Here is a 20,087-nt window from a genome sequence, read left to right on the forward strand (position 1 = left end):
GGGAGATGCTCTCCCGCCATCATAGCTACTGTCGCTCGTTGGGGGTGGTTTAATTCTGCTGGGGGAGAACTCTTTCCCGTTGGCATAGAGTCGGTACGCGAGAGATCATGTGATGGCACAGCTGTGCTGCTGTAAGCTCTCTAGTGTAGATGTAGCCTTCGCCTCCGTTTTAAAAAAAAATTAGAACAATCTTCATTTTGGGGTAGACTTGTGGAGTGTCTTGAACTTTGTTAGCTATTAAATGTAAGTTACATCTTATTGTCAATCTGAAACGTTACTTGTGGTAATAAGATTGCTTTTTCTTTTTTACATATATTTTTGGGTGCCGTTCCTAAGAGCTGACTAGACACGTGCAATACTGTGTTTCCAAACACAAGGAGGAAGAAGCAAGCTATTAAAGCTGACCTACTATTTAAAAAAAAAAAAAAAAAAAATCCCTGTAGCTTTTCTCATGCCCTGGTGTGAATGAGTTGAATGCTCGTTGCCCTCTGAGAATTAGTTCACTTCCTCAAGTGGGTGAATGATCATAGAAATTAACCCACTGTTTACCACAGTGACAATGTTTAATGCATTTTTCAGTTTTTAAATGAGGCCTGCTTCTCTTGTGAAGGTGATACTTTGTTTAGAACTATTCCTGAAAAGTCACCCCTCCCCCCAAAAGTTATTCTATTTTTCTCCCACAATAAAACCACCATTATGCCCTCTAGGCTACTTGGTGAAGAGTTCAGCACCATCCTTCCACTTGCTCCCTGAAGTGGCCACAGAAAAAGATACTTTCTTTTGCTGGATCATTGCTGGGGCTTGCCTCTGATTCACTCTCTCACAAAACATCATCCATCATTACACTTGCCTACAAGGCTTTTTAAAGAAAGCTAATCACAACTATAAGCTAATCACAACCCTTTTACTATACCTGCGATCCTAATCTTAAAGGGGGCAGGCATTATCTAAATTCTCTGGGGTCATGCTGGATAAGACAGACTAGTGAAAGAGGTGTTGTACTGGATAAAACTGGAAATACTGTACTTAAGTTTTTAATTTAGCATTCTTCCGCAATCCACTGGCTTTTTTGTTTTTAACTTGTTCCCTAGTAAAGATGTTATATAAAATCACCGTTTACACTGGTCTACCCAATTAGGGTGGTTCTTGTGGAGCAGTTGTATGCAATTTGATTGTATTGCTTATATATAAAAACCTTGAATGCATTGTAATTGCCCCCATGTTGTAAATGAGTGTGTGGTCTATGCTGCTAAGACATAGGAGTTACTGAAATATAAAGAGCTCAGAGCTGCAGAGTAGTTGGTAACTCTAGTCTGTATTTGTGCATTTTAGGTCTTTGAATCATATGCTAAAATTTTGAGATGATAAACCACAGTGTTACATTTTTGGAATGTATGTGGCCAGTCTCCACATCCTGTGGGATCGCATAAATGAGACTCTCTTAAGTATTCTATGTAGGGTTTATAACGGGAAAGAGGCAACTACCATCGACCTCCCAATTTGGATATTTGAGGGTAGCTGTAAATCCTTAAATCCGCCCTACATCCTGTAACTTAGGTCTCGAAAGTATTGTCTTTTGAGAGGAGGATTGTGTGGAATCAGGCAGATAAGTCTTACGGCTGGGTCATTCTGCTCCAGCTAAACAGTCTGACCAACTTTATATCAGACCCTTACTAGGCAGAGGATTAAACCTACATGGACCAAGACAAAAGATGACCGAGCTCATTGTTAAGAGGCAGTGCCCCTCTAGCTGCGAGAGGAAGAAAGGGTGCTGGGATTCCTACAAGGGTGCTGTCCCTGAACCATGCTAGAAGGCTTGGTGTCTCACATCAGCTTTTAGTTAGTGACACATTTGAAGCCACACCATTCAACCCTAGTGGCTGCCGAAAGAGAGAGGAGAATTCTGTCTCTTTTTGTTACAAGATTGCAGCACAGTAAAAACTGACCAGCTTGGGAAAGCTTTGAGTAGCAGCAGGGTTGAAAATATCCAAATTTTTGGTGCAAGATACAAGCAGAACATAGTACAGTAGAACCTTGGAGTTATGAACACTTCGGGAATGGAGGTTGTTCGTAACTCTGAAATGTTCATAACTCTTTCAAAAGTTGTTCTTTCAAAAGTTTACAACTGAATGTTGACTTAATACAGCCTTTGAAACTTTACAATGCAGAAGAAAAATTTCCTCTTCTTATTTTTTTTGTCTGTGTTGCTGCTTGATTGTGCATTTCCGGGTCCAAATATGATGTGTGATTGACTGGTCAGTTCATAACTCTGGTGTTTGTAACTCTGACGTTCTATTGTATTAATAATAATTTTAAAAGGCTTGAAGGGTTTTCTTATGTACCATAAATAAGCAAAATAATAAACTTATGTTTTACAAGTCACCTTTATTTACTGTGTATTAACTTTTCTAGTATCAGCAGAAAAATCCCTCCTTGTCCCAATGAACAAAAACTATTAAGTGTGACTAACTGAAGTTTGCATTTTAAACTCAGGGGTCTCTCTCACATTTTGCTTAATTATAATATAGCATCCTCCCCTCCCTCCCCCTCACACCAGGCTCAAGAGGAGAATAAAATGCTTCCGAAAATTACAGGAAATGTCTGTTCCTGCAACAACACTGCCAGGGAATTTCCAAACGCACTTAAGTGTGGTTATGAACGTTGCCGGGGCCCAAGCAGTCTCCAGTCATGAGCAATTCCTATTTTAAACATGTTTTACTGGAAAGAGGTAAAGTGCTTTGAAACTGCTAAGTGTGTCTGTTTGTTTTTTATCTGGTGTTCTGCAGAGTGCATGTTGTCTAGGTGTAGAGTGGTACGCTGGAATTCAAGAGTTCTCTGTTTCATTGTATATGCCTGGCCAGGATACTTAGCGTCTCTGTGCCTCATTGCCCTGTGTGTAAAATGGGGAGAATGCTAATCTAGCTCCGCATGGTGCTGGTTAGGTTTAATAATTGTTTGTGAGGACTTTGAGGCCCATGGATGAAAGACACTGTGTATGTGCCGAGTGTTACTAACTACACTATTGTGATGGTTATCTGAGGCATTGTGAGGGAATTTGCATAAGAGGGATTAAGTCAAGACTTTGGCAACCACGCACCATGGCAAAAGGTGTCCTGGGACTATTCCAGTACTGACTCTAATAAAGTTTTCTCTAAGCAAAACCAAAGGTGTGTGAAGCACTAGCACCAATTATTAATAGGCTGTTTCTAGCCAAATGCTGAACCAAGACTGCACAAAAAGCTTTCACTTCTCTTGCCTCTGTCCCTACCCCACTGCCTTCTATTGGGATCCCACGTGGTGGGGAAGAGGGGGGAGCAAAGGGAAGAGATTTGCAGGTTTAATTCCTGTGGGGGCTTCAAAGGAGCTCTGCTGGAGCGAGCAGGTGTGAGGACATGTTAAATTGGCACAACACTGAATAGATTATCTTGTGCTGCTGCTCTTGGTGTGTACTGCCTTTCTTCCCCCTTTTCCCCGTTACACACGTGTATGTGCATGCAAGTGTTGCATCCTTAGCCTGGAATTGTGGAGGAGTTTCTGCCACCAGGGAACTTCTGCTGGCATAAATTCAGCCCTTGGTGGCTAACATACTTTTATAAAACTTACCTACCCAGTGCTCCCGCGGACAAACTACCTGCTAACAAAACAAGTTAGAGGTTGTGGGTATTGTTTTACTGTATCATGTGCAAACATGTCATATTTTTCAAAGATTTTAATGCCTGTTATCACAAAGTAGAGAGGTCATTCCTGCAGGTCCTTCCAATGCAAGATGGCATTAATTTGAGAGAATCTGCAGCATCTTTCAGAATGAGCTCTGCCCTCTTTTGTGATGACTCCTTATGGTTTTGTTAGATTGTATATGCTACATGGTTGAGAACCACTTCTGGATTTCATAATAAGGCAATACTTGGCAATGGTTTGTTATGACAATTAAGTAGAGTTGCCAACTGTAGATAGTGATTTTTGTTTTCTTTAGCCTCCCAGGATCTGTTGAGTGTGGAATGAGCATTAGTGTCTTTATTTTTACTTCGTTATGATCCTTACTTCCACTTAATCATCTTTCAATAACCACAGGTACTTGTAGAGTTTATACAGAAATTAGTACATATGCTTTAAACTCTGAATAAGCTAAATATTGGTTCTAGGTAGTTTCCGCTATTGGACTAAGTTGCAACGTGATGGAATTGGGAGCAGTTAGTTACCATTTCATATTCATCTGTAGCCAAAAGACTGTCAGTTAACTTTATTAATAGACATTAAACATGCACCTCTGTGGGCCCTTGTAAATGTTTATATGGGATGCAGTTGTACCGGTCTGAATTTAAGAACTTTCCAGCAGGAAGGTGGGTCAGCCCACTGTTCATAAAGCATTACATTTGCTTTAATGTCCAGCTTTTCATTGTAGTCAAAGGCTAGGATGTTTGTCTCTAGAAAATAGCAGTTGAATCCCCCCCTAATCTCTTCCATTTTAATGGGAGGAAAAAAATCACATTTCTATATCTACAAGTGTTTTTTAATACAGAGAGTTGTGGGGAGGGAGTACTGCAAATTATTGAGAGTTGGAATCATCATGTGTGTTTGCTTTTGACTTTGTTTTATGTTTTAGGTACTTTCTTCTCAATGATGTGTAGGGTGGGGGAGTATCCCACCTGACCAATGTAGAAATTGGCTTAGATTTGGGTAATCATTGGCAATTGCAACATCCTGATAAGTGAATTGATGATGTTCATACCACCTCTTGACTTCTTACATTCTTTTAAACTTTTTCATAAATTGTAACATTGCCAGGTGAAAGTGAATCGGCTCCCAGGTACCTCTGGTGTCTAGAATGAGCTAAATTTTGAATGTTCTTATGTTTAAAGATCATGTTGGGCTAGTGAAAATCAGTTGTAAGTCTTTGCTGGTTGTCTGCAGTTCCCTGAAGATGGGAAGCTTAAAAATTTGTACTCTGACATTTGGCGTTGAAGCAGATTAGATAAGCTGTCAGAGCAAATGACACATGCTCTCACCCAACAATGAGAAATGTTTCCATCTGGAAACAACTTATTGCTTGGGTGGATTTGGGGAGGGAGGCCAAGAAATAAACTGGGTGTGTGAGCTGCAGATTATTGAGCGAAGCACTATATCAGCAACATTCTTCAGTGTTTCCCATGACTTCATATTATAGCAATCAGGTTTGTCTGCTATAATAAACACTGTAAATAAGCCTAATTGATCTTTGGAATGAAATAAACAGCTTGACTTCTCAATAAGAGCAAGTGAATGATAATCAATTATGGCCACTCTGAGTTGGTATTCGTGCATTAGGAGGCCTCTCAATAACATTACACATGGATTGAGAGATAAATAGGACAGTAACAGACAGTTGTTGAGAAGCATGCTATGTCACTTGTGAAACTGTTTTAAATGACATTTGTATAGTGCGCAATATCCCACCATTGCTTAAAAGTAAACTCCACCCATCTTGCTTAGCTCAGCTGTCTGAATCTGCTGGTCGTGAAAAGCACTTCAATGCAGAAATCAGATGAGAGGTATTTTGAAAACAAAAGGCAAGACTTTGCAGACTATAGACCGCAAGGTGACCCGAGTGTGAATTTGAGTGAAACTTTTCAGCTGATCCAGGTAAAATGAAACAGTTCACAAATTCGTGTTAGTTGCGGCAATCGTTTTGGTCAAAATGAAAAAAGAAAACATTCAGAACTGTCAATGTCAAAACGAACCACTATCAAAGCTTTGATTTTTCAGGCTAGATTCACAAGGGGATTTGTGCACCATTCACAAAATGTAGGCGATGGTAGTGGTGGAGGTGAGGTACCCCCTTTTACCAAACGACCCTGTGGTTAGGGCATTCACCTGGATGGGGGAGAACTGGGTTCAAGTCCCTGCTCCAGCTATTCTGAGGCGAGTCCCTCTCAGTCTCTCCCGTTGAAGCTGTTCTATGCTTTAAAAAATACTTAAATATTAATTGGAGCAGAGACTGGAACCTGGTGTCCAGTACTCCATGTACTCTATACAAAGCAGAACAGCTTCAACAGGAGAGATCGAGCAATCCCCACCCCAGAGTAAATGAGAATTCCAAAAAGCTTCAGTTTGACCCACACCAATTTGTGTTCCAATTTCTGAAATTGCCAGCTAACCCAAAATTTCACCTCTACACAGGAATTAGGCACTTTGTAAATCCTGTCGGGTGCATATCTGCATTGTTAGGCCCGAACAATACTTTTTAAAACTCTAGCGCCAGGTCTAAGGTTTGTAACTACAACTTTCCAGTTAGTGCTGGTAATGGCATGCTTTCTGAAAAACGATATTGTTTGGGGCTTCAGACTGCAGCATGTGAGACTAACTACATTTCCAATAAATACCCAAAATAAAAAAGAAATTGTAAGAGGTCTTTTTTAAATGTTTCTATTCTGCTTTCTATAAAATCCAAAAATTTGGACAAGAACTTCATAAATCACTGATGTAATGCTCTGGAATATGGGAATTTATTGGCAGGAGAGTCAGGCATACAAATTATAATTTTAAAATATAAATTTCAGATACATTCTGCATATTCATGCAAAGAAGGTGCTTTTCCTCCATCCCGGTCTGAGCTGGGCAGAACAAGATTTGTCCAAAAGTCACTTAAAACTCCTAATCACAACTACTAGCAATTACTGATCAAAAAGCATGAAGAACAATTTGCTGAGCAATGATGCATTGACAGAAAAGTGTCTGCAGAGCATTTCCGCAATGAATTGCATTTCCCTTTATCATAAACAAGCATTCTGTTTATCAGGTAATCAAAAATGCATGCTATCTGCATTAGAGTTGAGCAAACATCCTGGGTTTCACTGCAAAATCTGCCAAAAGGGGGAAGTATTAATTTAAAAAAAAAAATGCACAGCATCAAATTTTCACTTATAGGCACCCTCTGTTCATGCAAGCCATACCACTTTACTAAGACAGACAATACAGGTGAGTCGCATCATACGCGCATTTAACTTACACAAATTCAACTATACGTGCTTGACAAAAAAAAAGAAAAATAACAAGATACCTGTAAATTCTGGCCACCATTACACTCAATGAGTGTATGCCCCGGAGTGAGCGTGAGATGGGAGACGTGAATTGGCTGTTCCCTCAATCGATCTCCGTTCCCATGTGCCTCTCATAATATGAGCATCTTACCGTGCTGAGTGTGATTCTAGTGGTTAAAGATTTGTATTTTTCATACAACATGGCCCCTAAATGCAAGCCAACTACTTCATCTGGTGCTCAACTGAAGAAACAGCGATCTGTTCCAACGCGGGAGGAAAAACTGGCTGTGATGGACTTATTGAGAGACAGTATGTCGGTCTGCAACGTGGCGCGTAAATATGGCTGCAACGAATCTAGCATCCATGCCATCAAGATTCGAGAGAGAGAAATTCATCAAGCCATATCATCAAGTGCTCCAATAACTGCTAAGATGAAGAGCCAGGTGTGTGATAAGACTTCAGTGAAGACTGAAAAGGCATTAAACTTATGGCTGGAAGACATGAACCGTAAACGTGTGCCTATCGATGGCAACACGTTGCTAGAAAAGGCTCTTAGCCTCTACACGCTGTTCAAACCTCCCACCGAAGAGGGACAGCCTTCTGATGAGAAGGAATTCAAAGCCAGCCAAGGTTGGCTAACAGTTTTAGGAACCTCTTCAACTTCAAAAACGTGCAGACTACTGGTGAAGCTGCATCTGCCAATGAAGAGGCAGCAAATGCCTACCCCAAACAATTAAAGAAAATCCTAGAAGAAAAGGGCTAGCTTCCGGAACAAGTTTTTAATGCTGACGAGACTGGGCTCTTCTGGAAAAAAAAATGCCCAACCGCACTTACACTTCGAAATCAGAAAGACAAGCCCCTGGCTTCAAAGCAGCTAAAGACCATGTGACTGTGTTGTTTTGTGGCAATGCAGCAGGACATTTGGTAAAGCTGGACTTGCTCTACAGGGCCACAACAGCCTGTGCCCTAAAAGGCAAGAACAAAAATCTCCAGCCTGTGTTCTGGCAATCAAATAAAAAAAGCTTGGGTGACGGCAGCATTATTTCTGGATTGGTTCCACAAGTGTTTCATTCTGGAGGTCAAGCGGTACCTCGAAGAAAAAGGACTTGACTTTAAAGTGTTGCTGATCGTAGACAATGCTCCTGGCCACACTGCGGCACTCCGGTTTGTGCATTGACGTTGAAGTCGTCTTTCTCCCCCCTAATACCACCTCCATCCTCCAAATCTCGACCAAGGCGTGATTCCCTGTTTCAAGGCCACATGCACGAGGCTTATGTTCTCACGGATATGTAGTGCTATGGATGCTGATCCCAGTCTTAATGTGATGTAGTGTTGGAAGTCCTTCAACATTGCCGATTGCATCACTTATATTAAACAGGCCGTGTATGCAATCAAGCCTGAAACAGTCAATGCATGTTGGTGAAACCTATGGAAAGAACGTGTGAATGATTTTAAGGGCTTCCCGACCATTGACAAAGAAGTGAAACGCATTGTTCAGGTGGCCAGGCAAGTGGGTGGTGATGGCTTCGTCGACATTCTTGAGGAAGAAATTGAAGAATTAATTGAGAGCCATAGAGAAACATTGACTAACGAAGAGTTAGAGGAATGGATAAAATCGTCTACAGAAGACGAAGATGATGACTATGACGAACAGGAAGTCAGCAAGTTCGAATCTTCATAAATTTGCTGAAGTGTTCCAAGCAGCGAAACACTTAAATGATTTAATTTCTGAATATGATCCCTCTATGGAACGACGCACCAAAATCACACGTGGTATTGAGGACAATTTGAGACCATATCAAGAAATGTTTGAGCAGCTCAAGAGACAACAGCGACAGTTGCCGATCACCATATTTTTCAAGGAAAAACAACCAGCAGCAGATGAGCCTACAAAATCAACTTCTCGAGCTGAACCAGAGCCAATCACTTCGTCTACGACTCGCTCTCCGTCACCCAAGCTCTCTGTCACCTCCGTCTCCTGGATCGACATCAAGCCCTGACAACCCCCGTAATTAAAAATACAGTACTGTAAAATTATATTTTGCATATGTACTCTATTATGTAATGTACATTACTGTATTCATATTATTGTACAGGGTTGTATACACAAACATGTACAGTATACTGTACTTTATGGGCGATTTAAGGGATTTTCAAGGGTAATTTTGACTATACGTGATTTTCGCCTTACGCACTGACTTTAGAACCGAACCCCCGCATAAGATGTGATTCCACTGTAATGCACTTGTATTCTGGCTCTAGATGGTTCCAGACATGAATTGCAGATACACTGGAGGAAGGGCAGGCAGGAGCATGTGAAAGTTTTATCTCTGTGCTCAACCACAAGTGCCCAAGTCACTCTTGAAAATAGTACTTGGGTTCTGTGGGCCTGAGATGCTTTTGAAAATTTTTACTTGAGGTCCTCTCTCTCCTTGTCTTCCTTACTTCTCTTTACTATTAGACCAATTTAGAATGCCCTAGTGGGGTAGGGCAAAACCTACATCTTTCCATGCTCTGTGCTGACCTTAAAGCTTAAGTTGGCCTGTTGTATTCATTCTCTCTGAAGCATCTGGCACTGGCCACTGGCAGAGAGAGGATACTTGGACCATTAGTCTGTCCCAGTATGGCCGTTTTTATGTTCTTAAGAGGTGAGTCTGAGTAACAATGGTGTTGCTTGGGTCATCTGCAGTTATTGAACCCAGGCCCTGTAGGTCTAAAAGCATGAGCCTCTACTACTTGTTCTAATGGACCTAGTCCTTTAGGTCACAGGCAACAGCAGACTCCTAAAAGTCTATGGGTTCATCTATACTACAGCATGGACGTTTTGGCTCCAGCAGAGACTTGGGCTAGTCAGACCGGTGAGTTGGATGGGCTTGAGACCCCAACCTGCTGCCTGAGCCACAATGCCCATGCTGCTGCTGTTTAAAGCGCCCTAGCTCCCATTGGAGCTAGTGTAAGTCTGTCTACCCGAGCTGGGAGGCTCACTTTCCAGCTGCAGTGTAGACATCCCCTCTGCGTGGTCTAGGCAATGGGAGGAAATGGAGAACCATAACTTGTTAGCATGAATTTCATACGTGACACACAGACTTTCTGCTCTTTTATGCAGCTGGCCTATAGAGTTAATATGTTGTATCTTGCACCATGGATTGAAGTTGATGGGAGATTCCCCACAGGACTTCCCTTTGAGCAGGATCCCTTATGCTCCACTCCTCACTGGAAATCATCCACTCCTCCCCCACATACATACAGCTTCTCCCTACTGGTGGATAACAATCCGATCTAGCCGTTTACTGTTGTTTCTGTTGGTCTTGAATTGAAATATACCTCCAACTGTATGGGTAATAGACTCCTTTCCAGAACAATTTTCATTCCCATTTTTCTGCGGTCAGTGTGGGGAGACCTCTAGTTGGTATATGGCCCATAATTTGAAACTTGATTCCGATGCAGTTTTGCTTAAACAGCAAAGGTTTTTGCCTTGAGTATTGGAATGTCTTGTTCAGTCCCCAGATAATCTCTTTAGAATGCTGTTGATCACGTGTCTAGGAGAGAACTTGTAAAACAGGTTGCAGAAAGTGGAATTTACCCTAAAACCTATAGATGCCTGACCTCTGCCCATGTATTATTTTGTTTGGATCCATGACCAAAACTAAACCTCATTTTTTTTCATCTTTTTGCAAATGGCAACAGGAGAAAATCCACTTTTTAAAAAAAAAAACTTTTTGAAACGCCTTCCTTACACAGGTTTCAGAGTGTTAGTCTGTATTAGCAAAAACAATGAGGAGTCCTTGTGGCACCTTAGAGACTAAAAAATTTGTTTGGGCATAAGTCTCTAAGGTGCCACAAGGACTCCTCGTTGTTCTTCCTTACACAGTTCTACCACATGAGCAATACCTGTGATCATCCTGTAACTTGGGTTTTCTAAGATGTTTCCTGGTCCAAAGATCAGCAATATAATGGCCTGCTTTTGACACGTTAATTAAGTGCAGCCTCATGACGTTGTCACTTATGTTGCAATGGAGCACAATGAATTGACAGTCACTCCATGATGCAGTTTAGTACATGAAACTGGCAGCCATACATGTGAGACAAAACTAAAGTCAAAGTGCTTGTAACATTCAGATTACCACTATGTAAACACAGCCAGAAGTTTGCAGATTACAAAACTGTATTAGAAAATTTACTAAAAGGACTCAAAGAGAGCCATACCTCTTAAAAAGGGGGGGTGGGGGGAGTCCTTACAATCAGATTTTTAGGGTCTTTGAGAAGAATTTGTGGCTTTAGAAAAACTCACACTGTGTGAGAAGGGGCTGACTGTGTCAGCAAGAGGGAATAAATTGCCTGGGAATATTGCTTTTTTTCATAGCCTCTTAATTTACTTAATAATAATCCTTTTCTGAAGGAATGTTTTTAAACATTTATAAATCAGTAAAATTAAGAATGTTGAAAGTTCATGAAACTTCTTACCTACTGTATTTCTTCTTTGTTATTCAGACTTAAACTCAGCCCTTTACCCATCCGAGCAGAACATCTAGCTCAGTAACGGCGTGATCCAAATCCCATTGTAGCTAGTGGAAAGGCACCCATTAATTTCATCAAGCTTTGGATCAGGCTCTAGTATGTCTGGGTACAGAGAAGTGAATCCAAAATTCAGGGTACAATATATTAATACAAATCTAAACATATTTTTTTCTTGCGGTTTTAGAAATTAGGCATAACTCGCTAGGCTAACAAGCTCTAGCCATGCTTTATGTTCTTTTGTAACAAGATAGTTTAAAGCCTGTTAACTAGTTCAGCTTTATCCCCTTCAGCCTACTTTTAAAATAAGCGTGGACTTCAGTGAACATTCTATGTAGGAAAAGCATCTGCTGGTCAGATTGCATAGATAGGATTTCGCTAGTTCCTAAAGGTCTGCTATAGTAATTTTTCCCACTACTTTATTTTGGCCTCTAGAGAAATATGTATTTCACTAGGTCTGAATAGAAATGGTGGCAACTTGCCATGAAGCAGTGGGGTCTTGGCAATTAGATAAACAACATTTTATCAACCCAGTGACTGCTTATGTACAAGTCTGGCATGTTTCTTGTGCTGGTAAATGCAACACTGTTCTCTTTAAAACATGAAACAAGTTATTTATCCTAGGGTTGGTTGGTGTGTGTGTGTATTTTAAGACTAACTCTTGCTGTCAGAGTGAACCTTGTTCACTTTTCTGAATTGAGATTAGATATATGCGGGGGGGGGTACGTGTTTTGAATAATCTTTGTCTAATTAATGGAACACCTACTGCTGTGGGATTTCCCACTGCTAAACACAAATGACCTGTTACTATAACAGAAACCATGTATACAACCATTTCTGAATTAATTTGAATTCATGAGCTTATCACAATAAAGATGTTGTTTTCTTCAGACTTGACTCCGCAAGGTGTTAAGTGCTTCCTGGAGGGTGCTGAGCTCCTTTAACTCCGCTTGTAATCAGTGGGATTTAAAAGTACTCACCACCTTACACAATTGGAACCCCTGTTCATTATGCTTGCAGACCAAGGTGCATGTGCTACTTTAGACCCTGATTCTGCCCTGGAAAGTCTGCAGGCCCATCCCTACCTCTGCGCTGTTTGTAGTTCAGGATTAGGGCTGTAAAATGTGTTCTACCCTGGACGTATTCTGGCTAGATTTAGATGAAGACTTAAAAGAAATCTGAGGTAAGATTTTTCTTTTTAAAAAAAATCCAACAACTCAGTATTGCAGATGGGGTTGTGTTCAAAGCCTCTTATCTTTGCATGTGCATTGTATACTAAATTTCAGAAATATTTTTTTGCAAAAATTAGTGCTTTGAAGTTTACAGAAATGTTCCAGTGTTTAATTTGTATCCCCCAAAAGAGACTGATCGTTATGGGGATTTTAATAATTTTTTTTGAACCTCGTCCCTCTGCCCCTTTTCTCTAACAATCCTCATGGTTGGATTGCCTTGCTTGCCTATCATCAGTCTGGTATAACCACTAGCAAATTAAGATTGCCTGGGTTGCAGGTCAGATGCTACGAGCCTAGGCTATAGCTAGCTGACATGACAAAGAGCTGCTAGATTTGTACTTTGTTTTGTATCAAAGAGGTACTTCAGTTTTATATATGACATTTCCCTAAACAACAGAAAACAGCATTACTACACTGCAGAACCACTTGTAGCTGAGAAGGATATATTGGACAGATTTAAGCACAAATTGTTCATTTTGGGTATGTCTACACTGCAATTAGATACCTGTGGAGGGCCCATGCCAGCTGGCTCAGGCTATGGGCTGTTTAATTGCAGTATAGACATTGAGGCTCAGGCTGCAGCCTGAGCTCTGGGACCCAAACACCTACACTGCACTTAAACAGCCCCTTAGCTCAAGCCTTGCAAGCTTGTGTCAGCTGCCATGGACCAGCTGTGGGTTTTCAAATTGCAGTAGAGACATACCCTTTGTGGTCCTGCAAGCCATGCTGAATTTCTGGCAGGTTTGCCCTTGTCTGTTAACCCTAAACTGTGTCCATTGCTGTGGCCTCTGAGTACATATCCCACAGGTTCCAGAAGCAGTGCCCTCTGGGAGACTTCAAAAAGCAGCTGACCGACTGTATTGGGAGGACAAGATGAACCATTTCATCTAGTTTGTACACCACTCTGGCACTAAAACTGTTTAAACTGGATTGGTTGAGGTTATATCAGTATTTAGCTCTGCTGAAGTCACCTCCGAATGATATTTAGCAGGCATGTAAACTGTTTGTAACACACCTCTCACAAGTGCTCCAATTAGACTGAACAAACATGGTGAATTTCTCTAGTGTAGACAAGCCTTATGTCATTGATACTGTACGTTGAAAGATAAACCAAAAAGTTTGGGTCCTGAAGGCAGCATGTTGCTCTTGTGTGTTCTCTTCACCCACCTTCTCCAACCAGGGGAGTTGATATGCCATTTTAGCTCCTGACAATTTCCACTCAAATTTTTGCCCTCACTTTAAGGTGAAACTTTGAAGAAAGACCGTGCACAAGCTCACACAAAAAATCCTTTTCAAAGCATCAAGCTTTTACATTTCCCTAATAAATTGTAGATCTTCTCACTAAATCTGCTGCAATGCACCTAGAAGGAACACCAGTGCTTAGAGCAGTGTTGCATAATTCTATTCTAACGCACAGTCTTATGAAGCGATTGTTCCAGTGACAACAAAATTCTTCAGTTAAGACTGACTGACTGTATTTGCCCCAACAGGGTAATTGTACAGCCAGGATAGTTGGAGTAGAGTCAGAGCCCACTCTTCCAGATATTACCCCTAGCTCTTTGGAGTGTACAGCAAAGAAAATGTGAAGTTTTAAGTGTATATTAAAAATGTAATGTCTGCAGAGCATGGGCTAGATTGTGAGAACGTCAAATACTGTATACTGCAAGCACTTTTCTTTTCTTTTCTTTTTTCCTTTTTCTTTTTCTTCCAGGCCCTCAGTCCGGTGCAAAGCTGGGAGCATAGGTAAAGAATGATGTAATGCAGTGGCAGCCCAAAAGCATCTTTTGTTTGAATTGTGAAATGGCTACTCCATAGTAGTCTCCTGATGAATCAGATGTGAGGGGCTGCTTTGTGGAATGAGCCCTTTGTAACAGCGCATCAACTGGAAGCAGAAGGAGACATTCACTTGGAGGGCTCTTTCTGAAAATGGGTTTAACTTTTCTTTTGCCAGTCACTACCAGCATGACCTCATACACTTTCAGTACAATGGAGTGGCTAAGCCTTTGAGTACATAGCCATTACATCATCTCTGCAAATTAGAAAGGGAGGTGGTAAAAGAGGCCTTATTGTTGTCATGGCTGATGAGATGATCAGGACTCAACTCGTGGTTGCTGAGAGGTTGGTGGCTTTACTGGAAAGTGGCACAGAAAAATTGCTACTGATTGATAGCCGTCCCTTTGTGGAATACAATACATCCCACATCTTGGATGCTATCAATATCAACTGCTCCAAGCTTATGAAGCGGAGGCTGCAGCAGGACAAAGTGTTGATTACGGAACTCATTCAGCATTCAGCAAAATACAAGGTAAGGATGGTTCCCCCCCACCACCTTTTTTTTTTAAAGGGTGTGTGGAAGTAAAACTTTAAAATAAAATTAACTACATTGTAGTGAAATGAGTAATGATGAACTGCAGTCTTCCACAACTTTATTATCTAGTTCTCAGGAGCTACAGTAAATAAACTACTGGTGAATTTATGCTTATAGACGATACAGTAATGTTTAAGAATTTAAGATTACTGAAAATCTCCCCATCAGTTTACTTTTCTATAACCCTCTTAAGGGTTTTTCATGTAGTATGGTCCCTGTATGTAGCTAATTCTTATTTCAAGTGTATGTTTTTGCAAATTAAACTTCAAACATCTTGGTGTATAAAATACAGTGAATCCCATGGTAAGGAGCCCCTTGAGAGACCACCACAAAAATCCAGTTGTTGGAAGTTTTTTTTTTTATACATGTGGAACAGAACTATATTTAATACTTTCAAGGATTGTTTGGGATGGTCTTTTTTTGGGCAGCAAGGATTGCTTATTAAAGGGTTTTACTGTACGTTGTGGAAGGAAATGTGTAAATTCGAAAAACCCCACCCATTCTGGCTAACTCTAAAATATCTTTTGTTTGGATTAAAAGATAAGCCTTTCATAGTTAGGCCAATGAGAGAGAATTTTAAGTGAATCTATTTGTGGATTTTATTTAAGAGGTCTTTCAATGTTTCCAAAATGTTTTGGGTTGGGCAGAAAAGACTGGGGGGAGGGGGAGAAGAGAGTGAATGTCTGCATAAACTTTTTGCCACAGGTTGACATGTTATACATGGTGTAATCTGGAAAGTCTAATTTTCAAAAAAGTCAATCAAGTTTTATAGATGTAATAAAATATACTTGTAGCAGTTCAAGGTCTTTGGATAGGTAAATAGTTTGGGAGAAGAAACTAAAGGTTTGTTGCTTTTACATTTGAATGCAAAACACCTTAATTTCAGGTAAACTTTTTTTAAAGTGGCTCAGATTTGCCCAGTGGATGAACCTCATGCAACAAGCTTCAGCCCTGATCAGATAATCCATTTACTAAACCCCGAAGCAATACAGTACAGTCAGGTTTACTAAGAGGTGTAAAAATGTCAGTTTTATTTAAACCTGTATGTAAAATCCAGATACTGGAACCACTGTACAGTAAAGATGTAGGGTCTCTTAATTCTGTTTGGTAAGGTTTCCTATCCTTTCCCTTATTTGCAATTATTTGCTTTTCAGATTGAGATTGATTGCAAGCAGGAGGTAGTGGTATATGATCAAAGTTCCAAGGATGTTGCCTCTCTGTCATCTGACTGCTTTCTTACTGTACTACTGGGCAAGTTGGAGAACAATTTCAACTCTGTACACCTGCTTTCAGGTAGGATGCAAGAAAATCACTTGAGCGAGGGAGGGTGTAATTCTTTATATGTAAAGAGTGCACACTTTCGCTTTTTTGCCTGTATTAAGAAAAGCGTTGTATTAAACCTGCTGTAGTCAGGTCACTTAAGTTTATGCATGTAACTGTAGGGTTTTAAAAAATAGTTACAGTACTATGTGCAGATAGATGTATATGCTGCACATGTGAGCATCTCTATAAAGCTTAAGGTCCTGACTTCTATTTACACTAGGGCTCTTTACACTATTCTGGCTATGTAAAACGAGAATTGGGTTCTAGGCTTTTTACCTAGAAATGCTGATTATATTTGACCCGGAAGCAGCTTTAGGAGTGCAGTTCCTGGCTCTTAAAGCCTTGTATACACTTTGGGGGGGAGGAATGTCCCTCCATTGCTGAACTGGAGCATAGAACTAAAATGTCCACACTGGGGAAACAAACACCATATTCTCAGTCTTGTGTGGTTTTTATATTTTTTCTCTCCCCTTTCCCCTGCTCTCAATTCTCCCCAAGTCTGAATCGGAGAAACAGAAAGCTATAATACAGGGTTAGTTTTTGTTTGGGGTGTTTTTTGGGGGGGAGGGTTGAAATGGAGGGGCAGCAGTTTCTCCTATTCAGAAGGAGATGCAGTAGACACACACATGATACCAAGTGAAGGGGGATAAAGTGAAGCCAGTGGTGGGAAGAAGAGAGAACTGTATATAGCAGTGGTTCTCAACCTGCGGCCTGCAGGCCGCTTGCAGCCCAATCAGCACAGAGCTGCAACCCATGTGACATCCTCAGGGCCATACAGGTAGTATTGGATGAGACCCACATAACACATTGAAAGGAGGAGACTGACAGTGTGGGGTAAGTGGACCAGTGGGAGGCACGCACACATCCGTTTCGGACTGAGTTTGGTCTCTGGGCCAAATAGGGGTGAGCAACACTGAGGATGCAGCACACTCAGCTTTTGGAGATGCTGCTTGTTTCTCCTACTCTAGTTCCCACATCCTTATCTGGCCCAGTGAGGGAGAAGAGTTGGTAGGCTAAGGAGAAGGGAGCTGAAAGAAAGGTTTGCAGGGCTTCTTTGGCAGGGGAGGGAAAATTTCAGAAACCTGCCCTCCAAAAACAAAACACCAACAACAAAAACCTTCAAAGAAATTACTGTAGTCATTGGGAAGGGAAAGGTGCATAGAAATTAAGGAGAAAATGGTTATAAGAAAATGAAATGCAGAGGGAAGGGGGAAAGGGAAGAAATTCTAAAGAAATGTTTCCTTGTAGCAGGAGGCTGCATTTGAGGTTTTTCAGTGACTTCATCCAACAGTGGTGGTGAATTGCATTGGTTGCTGATAGAAACTGAGAAAATTGCCCAATTTGAAAGTGGAGTGTGGGGATCTCAGGGAGATATTCCAACAGAGAGAAACTCAACTAAATGCCTGTTGCTAATGATGCAGTGAGAAGTCTCGAGTGCTTGAAGCAAAATGAAGTTATAGTTATTTGACTTCAGTGGGAGCTATGCACAGACACAGAGTAGATTTGTTTAACTGTGTCGGGGTGCTCGGAGACTAGTTTTACTTCTTGACTGTCTTATCAAGAGTTATGCTTCTGAGCTTTAGTTTCTGTCTCTACAGCCAAGTAATTCTTCTTGTGTATGAGACCCCCCCTCAACCTAATAAACAGAAATAGTTTTACCCTCAGGCACTGGATACATTTAGAGAGAAATGCTGAGAGATGTGACTAATGCTTTATTAAAATTGAAACTGTTTTTGTTTACAATGGACTTGTTAGAAGCAGTTCATGCCACATCATGAAATCCTTTTTCTGATCAAACGTTACAAGTGTCTAACTTGTCCAACTGGCTGTGTTGAGGGTGCTTTTTTTTTTTTAAATAACGTACGCTGCATTGTTGCATCATGCCACAATACAAAGTATTCACACTTAATGCACCCAGAGGGAAGACGTACCAAATTCTTCCTCCTCGAAATGCCTTACAGCTCCGTAATAATTAAGGGACAGATCACCGGCAGAGGAACCTGAAGGAGGCAGCCAGAGAACTCCATGAGGCTCACCTCCCAGCATTTTCAGGGCACCATTATCCTCTAATGGGAGTGGGGAGATCAGTCATGGGATCAGTGAGGAAAAGACACCTAAGTTCTGTGGAGATTGACTCTCTGCATCTATTGTCATTTTCCTACTGGTGAGCTCGCTCATGTCAGTTTTGATGGAGGCACAGTAGGACTCAATGCTGCTTTGGAAAAAGCATTAACTCTGTGTGAGTGAATGGACGGATAGCTGGGTGCTGAGCAGGGGAGCATGTTCAGTCTCCTGCTCTGCTTTCACCTCCATGTGCCTCCTAATCTCCATGGAGAGAAGACCCCAAAGAGCAGCACACAGACTCTTCTGTGGCGTCGAGGAGAAGAGTGAGTGACCGTGCAGAGGGAAAGCACCCCAACTCTCCATGGCCACGGCAAATCCCACTTGTGTAGGTCATGTTTACACTAGGAAGAAAGGTTTGTTATTGGCACGCTAGTTACGTGGTTAGGCCAGACCAGGCAAGTTTTAATTTTAACTATTAAAGTGTTAGCTGATCAACATAAACCTAGGCTCCCCACTAAAGTTGAGCCCCGACCAGCTAGTGTGTGACTACCCTAGTGTAGACAGGACAATATATACTTTAAGTTGTATTTAAAAACCTGTTTTCTTAGTGAAGGGAAGGCTGTAGAGTCACCCTCACGTAAAGTGGGGATAATCTGGTTTTTGTTGTTGCAGAGTATAAACATAATTGAGAGGTGGAAATATTTACTACATGTAGTAGATTAATAACTGTGCCATTTCAGGAAAGATGAGCCAAATAAGAAACTACTACGGAAAAAAAATTGGTAACTATTAGTATACTCAGACTACACTGCTTCATCTCCAAGTTTCCTTCTTTTATATCCAACTTCCTCTGTTTTTAGTATTTGTATAGGAAAATATCTTGTCCAGTCTAAAATGCTGTTTGTTTTTAATAGGTTAGTAACTAAAAAAGGAGCAAGTCTTACACAAGTGGTGGACAAGGCTATAGATTAGGCCACAGTAGGAAATGTAATCTTAGAAAAGTTGCCTTTCCTGCTTGAGTATTTTAAGTATGAGTCTAATGGAATGAATCTTTTTTTGCCTGTTTAAAAAAAAAATTGTGTAAAATTTAGTGTTTAAAAAAAAAAAAAGGCAATAGCTTGCTGGTGCCTTGCTCTGTAGAAGACTGGATAAAATTGTTCTTTCAGCAAGTTGATAACAAATCCTTGTAAAACATTTATGGCTAATAACGAGTTTAGGGGTCAATGCACCTTGCAGAAAGGGAAAAACTTAAGTCTAAAGGCTTTTCTTAATCACTGTGTAGCTTATTTACAACAATGACCTGAAATAAATGTGTTTTGGGGGAGGGAAAAAAAGTAAGTCTCAACAGCAGTTAATAGACTTCTTGGGAATGGTCTCACTGATCCCCATTACTGAGGGTTCAATGAGTTGTTTGGTTGTGTTTTTTTTTTTTTTAATTGAGGCTTAATATGAAGGCACACCTCCCCCTTGAAGATTACTTTTAATTGAAATTACAGATGGAAAGCTCCTTAAAGGGACACTATTAGCTAAAACCCTGGATTTGACCTAGTAAAAACACTTGAATCTTGT

The 20,087-nt window shown here is 40.8% G+C and overlaps 1 protein-coding gene across 1 annotated transcript in view; it reads left to right on the forward strand.

Moving 5' to 3' along the window:
* Positions 1 to 20,087, forward strand: part of DUSP16 (dual specificity phosphatase 16) — a 98,831-nt gene that overhangs the window by 34,197 nt on the left and 44,547 nt on the right. The window contains exons 2-3 of the mRNA XM_073315620.1: positions 14,475 to 15,068; positions 16,286 to 16,424. Of these exons, the coding sequence (XP_073171721.1) occupies positions 14,838 to 15,068; positions 16,286 to 16,424 (370 nt within the window). The 5' untranslated portion in view covers positions 14,475 to 14,837. The remainder of the gene's footprint in view (positions 1 to 14,474; positions 15,069 to 16,285; positions 16,425 to 20,087) is intronic.

Source organism: Lepidochelys kempii, chromosome 1 (assembly GCF_965140265.1).
Source record: "Lepidochelys kempii isolate rLepKem1 chromosome 1, rLepKem1.hap2, whole genome shotgun sequence".
Taxonomy (NCBI): domain Eukaryota; kingdom Metazoa; phylum Chordata; order Testudines; family Cheloniidae; genus Lepidochelys; species Lepidochelys kempii.